This window comes from Neoarius graeffei, chromosome 13 (assembly GCF_027579695.1).
Source record: "Neoarius graeffei isolate fNeoGra1 chromosome 13, fNeoGra1.pri, whole genome shotgun sequence".
NCBI lineage: Eukaryota > Metazoa > Chordata > Actinopteri > Siluriformes > Ariidae > Neoarius > Neoarius graeffei.
In genome coordinates, this window is record NC_083581.1 from 3443592 (window position 1) to 3460207 (window position 16616).

General features: G+C 44.9%; 2 protein-coding genes across 3 annotated transcripts in view; both read right to left on the reverse strand.

The window, feature by feature from the left end:
* Window positions 1-8516, reverse strand: part of opn7b (opsin 7, group member b) — a 51298-nt gene extending 42782 nt beyond the window's left edge. For both annotated transcript variants that reach the window (XM_060936707.1, XM_060936706.1), the window contains exon 1: window positions 8208-8516. The gene's annotated coding sequence lies outside the window, so the exon portion shown is untranslated. The remainder of the gene's footprint in view (window positions 1-8207) is intronic.
* Window positions 8517-12331: 3815 nt separating this feature from the next.
* On the reverse strand, window positions 12332-16226 carry LOC132896371 (uncharacterized). The gene is made up of 2 exons (XM_060937148.1): window positions 15334-16226; window positions 12332-15246 (listed from the first exon to the last, which is right to left on the reverse strand). The coding sequence occupies exons 1-2, from the start codon at window positions 16220-16222 to the stop codon at window positions 12332-12334; spliced, it is 3804 nt and encodes a 1267-aa protein (XP_060793131.1). The 5' UTR covers window positions 16223-16226.
* Between the last annotated feature and the right edge of the window lie 390 nt (window positions 16227-16616).

Here is a 16616-nt window from a genome sequence, read left to right on the forward strand (position 1 = left end):
AAATAGGCCGATAAGTATCATATTTAATTGCAATTAGTTGCCAATACGAGCCACTATATAAGGTTACTAAAACCGAAAACGGAATTGAATAACACGTTAATTAAGAAATAAAGCAAGTTTAAAAATGACTTCAGTTCCTCTTTAAAGCACACCGGTGGTGTTTTTATACCCCCCGCCCTACAATTTCGCATAGAACAAGTTTTTGGTGTGACACGTGAGTCCATTTCAGTATTACAAACTTCTCGGTATAACGGACTATTTGGACGTCGCCCAAGGAGACTGTCGGGTGGAAGTGTATTTTCACCGTAACGTTTGGTTGAATTTAACAATATCATAAAATCATGATGCGTGTGTTATGTTGGATGTACAGTAGCTGATTTGTTCATTCGCTATTCTGAGTTGCCAAATTAATCAAATAATGACAATGTTTTTGTTAATGGAACGCAATCTTCTGTAAACAACACATGCAGACGATCTGAAGGATAATCTGACCTAGCGCACGTCTGCTACACTTACACACAAACGCTCAGTTAATTCGCTTTCTCGCCACTGTAACCCGAACTAACATTACTGCAGAAAAGAAGCAGTCGAGTAGCCCGAGCGCACGTCTCATGGCTGCTCGTTCAACCGAGGAATCATGAACAGAGATGACGAAATACACCCTCCTTCAATTCTGCTTTTCTTTATCAGGACCAACATAATTTTTTCTGGTATTGCGCAAGGTAAAAAATTGCACAAAATACAACAGATATTTGACCAAAGTTTAATATAAAATAGGAGAATTACATTGATCTTGTTCCTGAACTTACCCGTGATATGCACTTTAAGCTAGCTAGTCAGTGAAGCTCCACCTGACAAACTCTTTTCAAACTCGAAATCATATCGGGTAGCTAACGCTACTAGAAAAGAAAGATTTCAGCATTCTGTTTATTTGGCGAGATTATGCTAAAACATATTTCTGAAAGGACTTCAGATAAGTTAACGTCATTCATGTTAGCGTAACTCCGTTTTTACATGCTAACTAACAGTGTCCAAGGTCCAAGCTGTGTGTTAATGTTAGCCGTGGACAAGGCTACGGCAACTGGGCGGGCAAATCCATAGAAAGTCATTTGACGAACCAGACTGCGACGTTATCGCTAGCTCTAAAAGCACAGACAACTTTGTTGCAAGCTTTCTCTTGGAATAAAACGTTTATATCCCTCAATATGCTTCCGCAGGTCGGCTGGCGAGTTTTTGTCGGCCGTGATGTGGTTCGTTTTCGGCAAACAAAGCAAACGTTTAAAATGAAACGAATCTTTAATCTTTTCAGAAAACTGAAACGTTGGTTCTCGGTATAGCCATGGATGCGTGCGTTCTCCAGAAGAACCGCCCCCTTCCATTCTGCCATCAACTGATCGTGTGAAATAACGCTGCGGAGAAATCACTGATCTTATCCAGTCAATGGACGTGACGTGACCCTAGTGATTACTGATCGGCTCTCAGTGTCACCTGGGAAAAAAACAATCACGTTTTAGAAAAGAAAAGAAAAAAACATCCACTTTCAAAGCCGCTTCATAGTAACGAGTAACGAGGAGCTTGATAGAAATGTAGTGGAGTGAAAAGTACGATATTTGCCTTTCAAATGTAGTGAAGTTAAAGTCATAAGTTTCCAAAAAAATAAAAAATACTCAAGTAAAGTAGCCTGGCAAGCCAGACTAAATGTGAATATTTAGTCTGGCCTCGATCCGTAGACATTTCCGAAGGGGGTGGGAGGAACAACCCGCTGTCTTTCAAACTGTCTCTGTGCGTATAGGCCAACGCTCTGACCAATCAGCGCAACAGTGACTGTGACGTAGTCAGAGCGACAGAAAGCAGTGGGGGAGGCCTTGAAATAAATAATTTTTCAAAATGCGTATTAATTAATAAACAGGTTCTAGATAGGCGGCACGGTGGTGTAGTGGTTAGCGCTGTCGCCTCACAGCAAGAAGGTCCGGGTTCGAGCCCCGTGGCCGGCGAGGGCCTTTCTGTGTGGAGTTTGCATGTTCTCCCCGTGTCCGCGTGGGTTTCCTCCGGGTGCTCCGGTTTCCCCCACAGTCCAAAGACATGCAGGTTAGGTTAACTGGTGACTCTAAATTGAGCGTAGGTGTGAATGTGAGTGTGAATGGTTGTCTGTGTCTATGTGTCAGCCCTGTGATGACCTGGCGACTTGTCCAGGGTGAACCCCGCCTTTCGCCCATAGTCAGCTGGGATAGGATCCAGCTTGCCTGCGACCCTGTAGAACAGGATAAAGCGGCTACAGATAATGAGATGAGATGAGATGAGATGAGATGAGATGAGATGAGATGAGGTTCTAGATATTAAGAAGTTTGGAGATAATGGCCACAAGTTTGGAGTCTGTACCACATACACTCATTTTTTTTTTTTCAAGGGTTTGCTTAAACTGTTTTTGAGAGTTTTTATTTAGTGGTGTTTGGTGAAATAATTTCCCTTAAATTTAAAATAACGGGAAAATAAGAAACAATCAAAAAGTAATGTTTCAAAGCTGTTTATTAATTCTTCGTACTGCACAAACTAGCCCCATCCTTTTGGCTACGAGCGGAGCCAGCTGGTAGATCAGACTTTTGCCATAGCCGGTCGGCAAAACAGCGAAAACGTCCTTCTTGAAAAGGAATGAGCGGAGAGCCTCTTCCTGCTCATGTTTCAACGAAAACTCCAAGTCTAATTCTTCTAAAACTGATTCCAAAGCGGAGTCAAACGCGCGCTGTTCTCTAGCCGTAGCCATCTTTCCTGCTGTGCTTTCTCCAGCGTCGCGCAGCTTTGTCGTCACTCCTGCAAAAGCCCGCCCAAAGAATCCAAACAAAAACCTTGTGTTGTGATTGGCGGGCACGATTTGATGCCCGGGGTGTTTTTGTTTATATGGTGCGAGGCTAGACCCACTCACTAGGCAAAAATATTTTTGGCCGCTAGGCGGGTGGGTCTAGTTTACTAGGCTACAAGTAAAGTACAGATACTCAAGTAAATGTACTTCATTACTGTCCACCTCTGCACTTAACAACTAAATGATGGACAGGAGTGTGTTTATATGTTTGTTTGTAGAAGTTGGTGAAAATCACACATTTGTAATTTCCGTCCTAATCAATAAAACCATACAGCTGAAGGAGGGTGTACTTTCTTTTTCCCATGTACTTGTGTGAGAAGTAAGAAATGGAATTTTAATGAATGATAGAAATTATGATGGATAAAAAAGGATGAAAAGGAAAGCAGTGAGCTTCCTTGTGTTATTTATTTTCTTTTTAATCAGTCCTCCAAAAAATGAAGAGGGAAGTGTTTCGAATTTCAGGAACCTCGTGAAAGCCACAGGATTGTAGCTGCTGACTGAAAAACAAGAGGATTCACTGTTCCAGCCTGTTTGCTAACGTCACTCACTTTAAGTACTATTATGCTATTTTTCATCCAGTCCCACACTCTTACACACACACACACACACACACACACACACACACACAGAGTACATGTTTGGATAGTTGAACCATTTGTGCCACAGGCTTCGATCCAATCTTCCTCTCCTGGCTGAATGAAGAATATAATTTATGTTCTACACAAACACATTTATAAAGAAATAAAAATGCCAACGATTTTTCGCTTCCAGTCACAGGATGAAGGCCAGAAAACTGAAGCAGAAATAAAGCTTTTGCTTGATCTGTTTTTTTAATTCATTTTCTCATTAAGTTTATGGCTTTAATTTGATAACTAACATTATTTACAGCGTTATGTAGCTAATAAAACAAACACTCTGTTTCCTGCTGTTATCGGAAATTCATCACTGACAGAGTGGTGTGATGAAGCGGATGAAGCGGAGCTCCTGTTACCCCCTTGAGTTCATTATTTTCCTCTAACGGGAAGTGTTTTATTCCTTTGATACCACAGCAGCTTGCCAAGGATTATAATTACAGAACAACGCGTCACTTTTATTGGTCTATAGTTACATTTAATGTTGTGGAACGTCCATGAAAAGAGTGAGTTCCTGTTCTCACTGATGTTAAAGCAGCGATAAACAGTTGTTCCCTCACCTGTACCTCTTTTTTCCTTCTTAAAGTTAAAAACAAAAAACAAACAAAAAAAACCCCGCAGCTTGTTACTCCTCGGCCCTGAAGATGTCAGAAAACTTAAAGTTACAGCTTTACCTCTGACACTGGAGACTCCTTCCAGAAATGTTACATAAAGTGAGAAAGACAGCAATAGAGAAAGAGAGAGACATCAAGAGAGAGAGAAGAGACAGCAAGAGAGAGAGACAATGAGAGAGAGAGAAAGAGACAACGAGAGAGAAAGAGACAACAAGAGAGAGAGCGAGAGAGCGAGAGAAAGACAGCAAGAGAGAGAAAGACAGCGAGAGAGAGACAACAACAGAGAGACAGCAAGAGAGAGAGAGAAAGACAGCAAGAGAGAGAGACAAAAAGAGAGGGAGAAAGACAGAGACAACAAGGGAAAGAGAGAAAGATAGCAAGAGAGAGAGACAACAACAGAGAGAGAGTGAGAGAAAGACAGGGAGAGAGAAAGAGACAGCGAGAGAGAGACAGCAAGAGAGAGAAAGACAGCGAGAGAGAGACAACAGAGAGCAAGAGAGAGAGAGAGAAAAAGAGAGAGAAAGATAGCGAGAGAGAGAGAGAGACGACAACAGAGAGAGAGTGAGAGAAAGACAGAGAGAGAGAGAAAGAGACAGCGAGAGAGAGAGAGACAGCAGACAGTGAACAAGAAACAGAGAGATAGAGAGACAGTGGACAGTGAGCAAGACAGAGAGAGAGACAGTGGACAGTGAGAAAGAGAGAGAGACAGCGAGAGAGAAAGAGAGACAGTGAGAGAGAGAGAGAGAGAGAGAGACAGCAGACAGTGAGCAAGAGAGAGAGAGAGAGAGTGGATGGTGAGAGAGAGAGACAGTGATAGAGAGAGAGAGACAGCAGACAGTGAGCAAGAGAGAGAGAGAGAGAGAGAGTGGACAGTGAGCGAGAGAGAGAGACAGCAGACAGTGAGCAAGAGAGAGAGAGAGAGAGAGAGAGAGTGGACAGTGAGAAAGAGAGAGAGACAGTGAGAGAGAGAGAGAGAGAGAGAGAGAGACAGCAGACAGTGAGCAAGAGAGAGAGAGAGAGAGAGAGTGGACAGTGAGCGAGAGAGAGAGACAGCAGACAGTGAGCAAGAGAGAGAGAGAGAGAGAGAGTGGACAGTGAGAAAGAGAGAGAGACAGTGAGAGAGAGAGAGAGAGAGAGAGACAGCAGACAGTGAGCGAGAGAGAGAGAGTGTTCAGGGGAACGTGTTTGTGAACTACACAGTCTTTCGCCTTTTTACCTCTACGTACACTTCCACTCCGCTATAACGAAGTCCTTGGGTGACGTCCAAATAGTTCATTATACTGAAAAGTTTGCGATACTGAAATGGAGCCGCGTGTCGCACCACACACTCGCATTATATACGAAATTTTCGGCACGTTCTCCTGATCACGAATTTCTCCTCCCGAGTCACTCTCACAGTTCACTGGCTGAGTTAAAGGATCTCGAACGGAGGCGACGATTGATTTCTTCGTCTGTTATGGAAATGACGGAGGTTACCGCCGTATCGTATCGTTGTCGATGTCCAAACACTGACTCGCTCTGTTTTCTAAATCTTCACCATTCACTTCACTCATGTGACACAAATCAGTGATGATGTCATTTATGTCATGCTGTGGGGCGGGGCGGGGCGGGGTGGGGGGGTATAAAAACGCAGCCGGTGCTCTTTAACTAGGTGTTAAGTTTAGCATTATCAACAGTCATTTCATCCTTTTATCGATCCTTTGATCTCCGTTCTCGATAATTGTTAGTGATCGACACCTAATTGAGGCTCGTTAAGTCTTTGTTTAATGGCGTTAACGCGCATCGATAACTCGACCGTGGACTTGATTACTGATTGTCTCTGTAAGGGAAATACGGATTTTGGAAGTTGGTTATACAGGTTTGATTGACCAAAGGTTGACATGTATGCAGTGCACACCAGAAACATAATTCTGACTGTTCATGTCCAGAGTACTGATTTGTTGTTTCATTATTTTGTGCATATCCAGTAATGCCATATATAAATGCTGAAACAATTAAAAAAAAATAAAATATACCTACATTACACAGCTCCTAGAGATTGCAAATGCCTGCACGAGGATAAATCAAAACTGAGCTGGTCAAATTGTCTAGAATTTGTGTAGAATGCTAAACCGCAGCGATTCATCCAATCCCGTGGGTTTTTCTCGGGGTCTGGGTACCTTAACACAATTTCCCCTCCCATTGGTGACACGAAAGGACAGTCTCGAGATTAATTATTATGTGTTTAACTCATAAAGCGCGCTAACGTGGCAAGTCTTATTAAGAAACTGTTTACATTACTTTTTATAGCTGCTGTAACATCAGTGAGAACAGGAACTAACTTGTTTTGGTTCCATTAAATGTAACTATAAATGGATACAAAGTACAAGATGTTGTCACAAATAAAAAATGGTGAATTGCTGGAGTACAGTGTCTTGCAAAATGGAAAGAATATGGCACCACTGCAAACCTGACAAGAGAAGGCCCCGCCCACCAAAACTCACAGACTGGGCAAGGAGGGCATTAATCAGAGATGCAACAAAAACACCAAAGATAACACTGAAGGAGCTGCAAAGGTCCACAGCGTAGATGGAGGTATCTGTCCATAGGACCACTTTAAGCCGTACACTTCACAGAGTGGGCAGGGCTTTATGGAAGAGTGGCCAGAAAAAAAGTCATTGCTTAAGAAAACGCGTTTGGATTTTGCCCAACAGCAAGTGGCAGACTCCTCAAACACATGGAAGAAGATTCTCTGGTCAAATGAGACTAAAATTGATCTTTTTGGCCATCATGGGAAATGCCATGTGTGACACAAACCCAACACCCTGAGAACCCCATTCCTACAGTGAAGCATGGTGGTGGCAGCATCATGCTGTGGGGATATTTTTCATCTGCAGGGACAGGAAAGCTGGTCAGGACTGAAGGAAAGATGGATGGCACTAAATACAGGGCAATTCTGGAGGAAAATCTGTTTGAGTCAGCCAGAGGTTTGAGACTGGGACGAAGGTTCACGTTCCAGCAGGAACTGCTAAAGCTACACTGGAGTGGTTTAAAGGGAAACATTTAAATGTCTTGGAATGGCCTAATCAAAGCCCAGACCTCAATCCAATTGGGAATCTGTGGCATAACTTGAAGATTGCTGTACACCAACGCAACCCATCTAACCTGAAGGAGTTGGAGCAGTTTTGCCTTGAGGAATGGGCAAAAATCCCAGTGGCTAGATGTGCTAAGCTAATAGAGACATACCCCAAGACTGGAAACACTACAAGTTTGACCTCGGCCAATCATCCTTCAGGTCCCTGCGTGTCATCAAGGAGGAGAGTCAAGAAACTATCAATCATAGCTACCAGAAGGAATATCAAGGAACACGTCTTAGGAGTCGTCAAACTAGGCGAGAAAATAAAAAAAAAGAAGTCTGACTTGCTTGACTTTTCACCGAGGTGTCGTGGGACGTCCCAGACGCCACATCGCTGTTCTTTGATGATGTCATGCTACAAGGCCTGTTGATGTACTTATCCATTCTCAGACCATCCATAGAGTGTGTCCTCTGTGTAACTGAGATGCTATGAAGATCACCTCAGATCCTCGCTGTAATCTGAGAAACTCAAACTCCAAACACTTTCAGACTCTTGTTTTTTTCTATCAACATGCGCTCCATGTGGTTTTATGTGAAATCACTGGCATTGAATGTGATCTAGAGCCTTGAATCTGTTGAGTGATGACTCTTTACGGTACATGAAAACTTTACACTCATCCAGAAGAGACCGCAAAAAAAAAATCAACACTGCTTTTAATGATTCATGAATTCAACCTGATGTTAACTTCAACATAATATAATTATTTTTTTAAATATATAATGCTTCTTATGTAGAAGGTAAAACAAAACAAAAACAACACCCAAAGCCAGAAGTTCTGTTAATTCTCGGAGTGAAAGAGCTGAAGCTGTAAAACATCTGTAATGAAAAACATCCCCACGCTGACTTTTTTCTTCAGCACCTTTCAACTGTAAGCCTAAACGATAATAATAATAATAATAATAATAATAATAATTCCTCGTGACTCCTGCACACTCGTAATCCCAGCACACACTATCTGATGGAGACCCAGTGGTTTTTAGGTTCTTACCTACAGGGAGCAAACAGCAGGCGTTACCCAGACAAGCCGAAGGAGAGAAGAGTCCTGGATTGTTTCAGAGGAACGAGGGAGAGCGAGAAACGAGTGGATTTAGTGATGAGAGGAGATGTGTGATTTAAAGAGCAGCGCTGACTGAGCTCTCTCAGAGACGCCGTCCTCAACCTCCAACTGCTCAGCACGCATCTCTCTCTGCCCCCTCTCTCTCCTTCCTTCTGCTCCCCCTCTGCTCTCTCTCTCCTTCTGCTCCCCCTCTCTTTCTCTCTCTCCTTCTGCTCCATCTCCCCTCTCTCCTTATACTCCTCTCTCTCTCTCTTTCTCTCCTTCTGCTCCTCTCTCTCTCTCGTTTTCTGTCTCTCATGCCATGGCGCTCTCTCTCTCTCTCTCTCTCTCTCTCTCTCCTTCTGCTCCATCTCCCCTCTCTCCTTATACTCCTCTCTCTTTCTCTAGTCAAGTCAAGTTTATTTGTATAGCGCTTTTAACAATAAACATTGTCGCAAAGCAGCTTTACAGAATTTGAATGACTTAAAATATGAGCTAATTTTATCCCTAATCTATCCCCAGTGATGAAGCCTGTGGTGACGGTGGCAAGGAAAAACTCCCTCAGACGACATGAGGAAGAAACCTCAAGAGGAACCAGACTCAAAAGGGAACCCATCCTCATTTGGGCAACAACAGACAACATGACTATAACATTAACAGTCCTCACAAAGTCAGCTTCGTTGATGCTATAAACCCCCCACCGACTGAAACCCGAGTGCAAAACCGTTCATGACAACCGCAGTCCCAAAGTCAGCAAGTCAACCGCAGTCCCCAGCCACAAAAACACCACTGTAAGAGTCCAGAGCGTCCTCCAGGTGCAACCCCCAACTGTCCACATGGGGCCGCCCTCCACAGGAGCGATGCGATGAGACTCCAACCAGACACAGGGCACCAGGATGGATCAGGCAGGTCCGAGGAGCAGAAGAGGTTCAGCATCTCGATCTCAGGACCGACATGCAACTCAGAGGGACAGATTTGGGTGGGGAGGGGAGAAGAGAGAGAAAACACAGGTTGTTAGGTATGCCCAATGTCACCTGAATAAGTAGGAACAGTATACATATTGCACTGAGTACAAGCAGGGACTCCGGCAACTAACTATGACAGCATAACTAAAAGGAGAGAGCCAGAAGGTAACACAGGCATGAGGGGCCCCGGGACATAAAGCAGCAGCCACTACACCGTCAACAAACTCGAGTGAGCAAGCGAGTGGGGACTGACAGCATCCATACATCCCAGTTTACCAAAACACTCTGTCTGAGGATCCTCCAGATCTACTCCTTTACCTCATAAACACCATTAACACAAGGCTTGACTAAACAGATCTGTTTTCAGCCGAGACTTAAACGCTGAGACTGTGTCTGATTCCTGAACACTACTTGGAAGGCTGTTCCATAACTGTGGGGCTTTGTAAGAAAAGGCTCTGCCCCCTGATGTAGCCTTCACTATACGAGGTACCAGCAGATAGCCTGCACCCATGGGCGCCGCCAGGGGGGGAAAGGTTAGAACAATTCTAGGGGCTGTAATGGAAATTTCTAATAAACACTTCAGAACGCTTAACAGTCGTCTTTTCAGTCATTTATTAAAGTAAATCATACAAAGGTATATAAGAAAGAAAGAAAATTAAGCATCACCTCTAGTGATGTGAGAGTACGCGCGCGCTCTCTGAGTTGTGTTTTAGTGGCTGCTATCTATTATACTCTAAAGGCATTTGCTTACTGCTTGCATCTTCACGTGATTGGCTCAAGATTTTCTATGAAGCTTTGTTAGAGCGTGCACCTGGCGTTCGGGCGGATGGGTAGTTATCAGAACTCAGGCACCCTGCTTATCACCCCCAAGGTCAGGAAAGGTGGTTACATCATGAGAAGATGCAAGCTAGGTTGAACTCAAGCACCCTGCTCATTACCACGAAGGCCACAGAAAAGCGATTACAACATAGGAAAAAACATCTTTCTCAGTATAGGCCACTTGAGCTCAACATACAGAAACACAGAGAATAATAATGTTCATCCATTAAAAATTCCCTCACATTCCCCCCTTTTTATCCTATAGGATAAATTGCTAAAGGAAAGAAAAGAACTGTACACAGTTTCAGTGATAAGAGTTCTCAGAGAGATTCGACTTAACACGTCATTGAGTGTACAGGGATAATGCTAAGGCTGTTTTTATAAGACATAGACATCTTAAATAAATGCTAGCAAGCCATATACATAGATCAGGAATAATAGAACAGGAAACAATCATAATGAAAGTGTTTTAAGTCAGGACCAATTTCATTTCAACTGTGCTGATGTCATGGAACGGTGGGTTATAGTCTTCGTGTGAGTTTGGAGGCCAGTCAGGCAAGTCATCGGAGTCTATTTTCACCATCTGGTAACCGATATTTGTCAGCTGCCTCTGAAACACAGACATACAACATTGACAGAGAACAGGGAGCAAACATAGCATCAGAATCACTAAGCCCAGGACCGGTATGGTGGATAGAATTAGGGTCTTCCATCCACTAAACCAATGCCACCAGCTGTCTTTGTCTCCTCCATGTTCGTCTGCTCGTAATTGTTCAGCAACCTTGCGCATCTTGTTCAGTGCCTCAGTGATGTTACCATGATTTCCGTCGTTTTCAGGAATGTACGTACAACAGTGTTCTCCTATCATGACACACACTCCACCTTCCTTTGCCAAAAGGATGTCGAGGGCCATGCGATTCTGTGTCGTCATTAATCTGAGTGCGGTCAATTCAGTTCTCACACCCTCCATGGCCTCTATGGTTGAATTCACAAACTGCGCCAGCCTATAATGCACCACCTCAAGTTCATTCCAGAGTTGTGTTATCCCGTACTGTGGAAACAGTGCCTGAAAGAATTTCTTCACCTTGGGTTGCAGCTGATGTTCCGGAGGAGGAAAATCATCGCCGACACTTCTGCGTCGTCTGCCACTCGTCTCAGGGGTTGCTATTATTAGGTGGGCATCTAATTGGATCAGAGCACACGTGCCTTTCCAATCTACCGGAAGAAAGTTATACACATAGTGACCACACTTCCACTGCCAGCCTGGGTAATAGAAGGTTGGACCCGCTAACTGAGTTAGATTCCCTCCTGGTCCTAAGTCACTTCCTGTTATCGCTTTTCTGCCTTGCTTGTACAGAGTGCCACTTCGTCCTGTGCAAGTCACATTTGGATTTGGGACTGAACCCTGCACAGTGCAAATGGTTGAACACCTAGTTTCCTTGACCTTCCCTACGAGGTTTGAGTTTGGATCACCCTTTCGCCCTGCGCATAAGGTATAATTTATCCCCTTTCCTAATTCATTTACACTAATTTCTACCCTTGGGTCGTCTCCCCCACCTTGATACATGACACTACAGTCTTCTACATCATTGCAGACAGCTTCCATCACAGCTCGCCATGCTTGCGCAGTGTCTTCATCCGTTGTGTTGGCGATCTCGAACACGAATGGTTGTGTAACGGTGTGTGGCAGAGTTGAGCAAACTAGACAATTTGACCTGTTAGCTTGTTTAGCTGTGAAATTAGCATACTGCCAATACAAATTATGAGTTGGATGTCTCCCTCGTCTTGATTCTGTGTCAGTCTGGGTTCCCTGTATCGACCACCACACGAATCCTCCCATGAGCCCCATTAGGATCAAGATACTCAGGCCCACAACTGGACCTAGTTTATAATGATTTACCCCCTTCATTTTGTGTTAACTAGGTCTCCGAGTTAACCCTTGCCCTTCTTGACGTGTATTGGTGCTCAGAGGGCGAGCATGCCCTATCAGCCCTCGTCCCACCTCACCGGAGCTTGGAGAAACTCGGGACTTCTGAAACGAGTTTTACTGACTAGATACTAAATACTCTTCTCTATTGAGGGTGCAACAGCGTAACTGTGCTGTCACGCTCAGTCCCGTGGAACTTGCTCGCCACGTGGTTTAGATCAAAGCAGGAAAGCGGTCATGTAAGGCACCTTCTGAATGATAATCGCTTACCTCTCCTCCTGAGTCTCGGGTTACCACTTGTCCCACCTTATGGTTGGGGTTCTGTCCTCAGATGTACTTAATTAACACTTCTTTCTCCTCGAGCTTTAGTCAGCATCTGGGTCACTTAGGCCTTCTTTTCCCTCCTGCTTAGCCGGTTCAGGAACCCTCCTGCAGTGGCTAGCGTGGATCCACGTCACTCTGCCTGTGACTTTCACTGCCGTTGGGGTCGTGAGCAGGACCTGGAATGGGCCGTTCCACCGTGGCTTGTTCCACTTGGTTCGTCGGAAATCCTTCACCACGATCCAATCCCCTGGTTGTAGATCGTGCAGAGGTCCCTCAGCGGGTTTGGGAAGTGCTTCTTTTACCTGTTTGTGGATAGATTTCAAAGCAGAGGACAACGTTGCACAGTAATTCAACATTGCATCATCACACAGTGTGGTGTCCGGCAGTGTTCCTTGAGCTAGCCCTATCCCCGTGTTGGGTACTCGTCCAAACAGAATTTCGAATGGGCTTAACCCATGTTTAGGCCTAGTTTGCATCCTCATTTGTGTGAGTGCTACAGGGAGTACCTTTGTCCATCCTAGCCCTGTTTCTGCACAAGCTTTGCTTAGTTTATTTTTAAGTGACCCATTTTCCCTCTCTACTGCTCCTGCACTGGCAGGATGATAGGCACAATGTTGTTTCAGGTCTATCCCTAGGAATGCTCCTATTTTCTTTAGGGCTGCATTAACAAAGGGTGTTCCATTGTCACTTGAGATTTTGCTAGGTATACCCCACCTAGGAATTACATCTCTCAGGAGTGCTTTGACTACTGCCTCTGAGTCTTGTTTAGCTGTGGGGAATACTTCTACCCATTTTGAAAACATGTCAACTATTACCAGGCAGTACCTTTTCCCTTCACTAGGTGTCAGTTCAATAAAGTCCATTTGGAGGTGATCAAATGGTTTGTCTGGTATTGGGTGTGCTGCTTGAGTTAGTCTGATACCTTGACCTGCATTATGTTGTGCACATATCAAGCATTGCTTGCAAAATTTTGCAGCATAATTTGAAAACCCCTTTGTGAACCATCTCTTTGTTACTTCTGCTACCATCCCCCCTTTTGACACATGGGTGAGCCCATGTGCCAATTTTGCATAGAAAGGGAACATGTATTTTGGTAGACAGGGACGGCCCGAGGGACAAACCCAGACCGAGTTTGCAAGGATACAGCCTGCCTGTTTCCAGACTCGTCTCTCGTCCTGGGTGGCAGTGCTCTGAAGGTCCGCTAGCTGTAAACAAGGGATAGAAACCTGAGGAAAGGCAAGGTTAGAGGGTGAACTGGAAGCCGAGGCTGCACACTTAGCTGCCGCGTCCGCCCTGGCATTCCCTTGAGACACAAGATCAGTATTGTTAGTATGGGCAGCACACTTACACACAGCAATAGCTCTAGGGAGTAGACCAGCATCCAACAACTCAGAGACCAATTTATGATGTGCAATGGGAGATCCTGTGCTAGTGAGAAAATTTCTATGTTTCCAAATGGTGCCAAAATCGTGCACAACGCCAAATGCATACCTACTGTCCGTAAAAATATTGACAGATTGCCCTGCCGCCAATTTGCATGCCTCAATGAGGGCACAGAGCTCTGCAGCCTGCGCCGACAGGTTCGAGGGCAGACGTGACGCCTTGAGGACCTCGTGATCTGAGACTACGGCAAAACCTACTTTGTTCTTTCCCGTCTCTGGGTCTCTGGAGGCTGAACCATCCACATAGAGGATCATGTCTGGATTTTCCAAAGGGTCGCTCTTTAAGTCTGCCCTGGGGGAACAAAAATCGTTAGTGAGAGCAACACAGTCATGTGGCTCTCCATCGTCCTCTGTAGGGAGAAGAGAGGCAGGATTCAGAACAGTACAACGTTTCACAGTGATGTTAGGCATATCAAGTATGACTGTGTTATACTTCAACCATCTCTGTGCTGACAAATGTGACGTCTTTTTCTCCAACAGAAGCAGGGAGACAGCATGTGGGACCAAAAGGGTGAGGTTAGAATACCCCACAATATTTCTGGAGGCAGTTACCGCCTTTTCAGCTGCAGCAACTGCACGCAGGCAAACAGGAAGTCCAGCCGCCACTGGATCCAGCCTGCTGGAGAAGTAAGCTACAGGTCTCAATCTATCCCCGTGTTTCTGCAAAAGAACAGAGGTCATAAAGCCCTTCTTTTCATCTACAGTTTGAACAAATGGTTTATTGGGATCAGGCAGTCCCAGTGTGGGTGTGGTCTGCAGGGCGCCTTTTAGGGCCAGGAATGCTTCTTCAGCTTCTGGTGTCCATACGACAGGTGATGAAGCAGTGAGGGACGAACCGTGCACGAGCTCTCTCACTGGACTTTCCAGGATGGAATAATTCGGAATGAATGCTCTGCAATAGGAACACATACCCAAAAATGACAAAACTTGTTTCACAGTGATCGGCTTGGGAATTTTCTGAATAGCTGAGACTCTGTCCGCAGACAGCGTTTTTCCCTCCCCTGTGATATCATGCCCCAAGAAATGCACCTTCTGTTTTGCAAACTGTAATTTTGTGAGGCTAGCCTTATGACCTTCCTTAGCGAGGTGTCGCAGTAGCGTTATGGTGTCATCCTCACATTGAGCTTTAGTTGGGGCACAAATCATTAAATCGTCAACATACTGCAGCAAAGCTGATCTCGGTGACAAAGTTAACGAAGCGAGGCTGTCTCTAAGGCACTGGTTGTATATGGTTGGGGACTCACAGTAACCCTGGCACAAACGAGTGAAAGTGTATGGACGACCGTCATACATAAAGGCAAACCAATACTGGCTGTCTTTATGTATAGGAATAGAAAAGAACGCATTTGCTAGATCCACCACTGAAAACCACTTACTGTCAGCGGGCACCTGGCCCAAAATGGTGTATGGGTTAGGGACGTCAGGTGCGCGCGGAACAACCGCAGCATTGACTGCTTGCAGATCTTGGACAAACCTCCACTCATCGGGCTGAGACGATTTTCTTGCCTTCTTAACTGGAAAAATAGGAGTGCGCACTGGAGAGTCCGGGCAAGGGACAATTACACCTGCCTTCAGCAACGAATCAAAGACTGGTTTTATACCTGCAATTGCTTCTGGTTTGAGTGGATACTGGGTCTGCCTAGGCCTGAAATCCGATTTGGGGGTGATCACCACTGGTTCAGCATTCTTTATTAGGCCCACATCATGTTTACCCTTTGCCCAAACGGAATTTGGAACTCCCGCCAATTTGGGGTGCACCTCTGCTGGAGTTATGCCTGTGGAAACAGAGACAAACAGGCCACTACGGCTGGGGTCTCCAGGACCCTGGTCATCAGTGGCTAGTATTACGCTGCGCTTAACATGCACACACACAGCCTGACTTTGCTTGTAGACCCCAAGCCTTTGACAAAACAGCACACTAGGGTCCTCTGTTCGGGACCATTCATTGTCATTGGCTGCACACTTCTTGACCCACTTCCCCACGTCTCTCCAATGGGCGGCTCGCGGTTTTGCTAATGAGACATGGGGTATAGAATCAATGATGTCAAAGAAATCATGTTGGCAGCAGTCAACCTCAGAGTCCTCTGTTCTGAGGCTGTGCATAACATGTTTGAGAACACTGCGATTAGCATTGATGCAGCTGTTTGGACAACGAGTAAAATGGACCTGCACAGCACAATAATGTTTAGACCAATATGTAGTTTTGAGGGTCAATCTTTCACACGTGTGGGGGTCTGCAAACCAAGTCTTTTCAAACTCTACATCTTGCCCTTGGTGAACATGTGCTGTACAATGCAAATCTTCCTCTTTCATATAATCTGTGTCAACTGATGAGGTGTTCAAGCGTGCGAGCTGTACAAGGTGTTTTGGAGTTTGTGTGAGCTGATCTGAGCAGAGCCGCCAGACATACACATACAGGGGGCTTCCAAACCCATACTGCACACCGCACATTTCACTTACTTCAATGGTTAGCCCATCTGGAGTGGACATGAGATTTACTCCTAATTTGCACATTAAATCACATGCTAACAAATTTACTGGACATGTATGTGAGATGAGAAATGAGTGGGACGTAACTATTCCTCCCTCGCTTTCACACGGGAGGTTGACTGAGAAAGTTTCGGTTACAGGTCGTCCTGAGATGCCCATTGTCTGAATAGAATTTGAGCTGAGCGGTGGGTCTACTGGAAGTACCCCATGTTGTATCACTGAGTGTGCTGCTCCAGAATCTACTAAAAAGGTTAACACATGCCCACACACAGTGAGGGGCATACAAGGGAGTTTAGAAAAGGGAGTAGTTGTGTATTTTAACAAACTTAATGCAACTTCAGGTGTATTTATTTGGACTGGTATATCGGGCGTTTCTGTGTAATCTTGCTGTTGT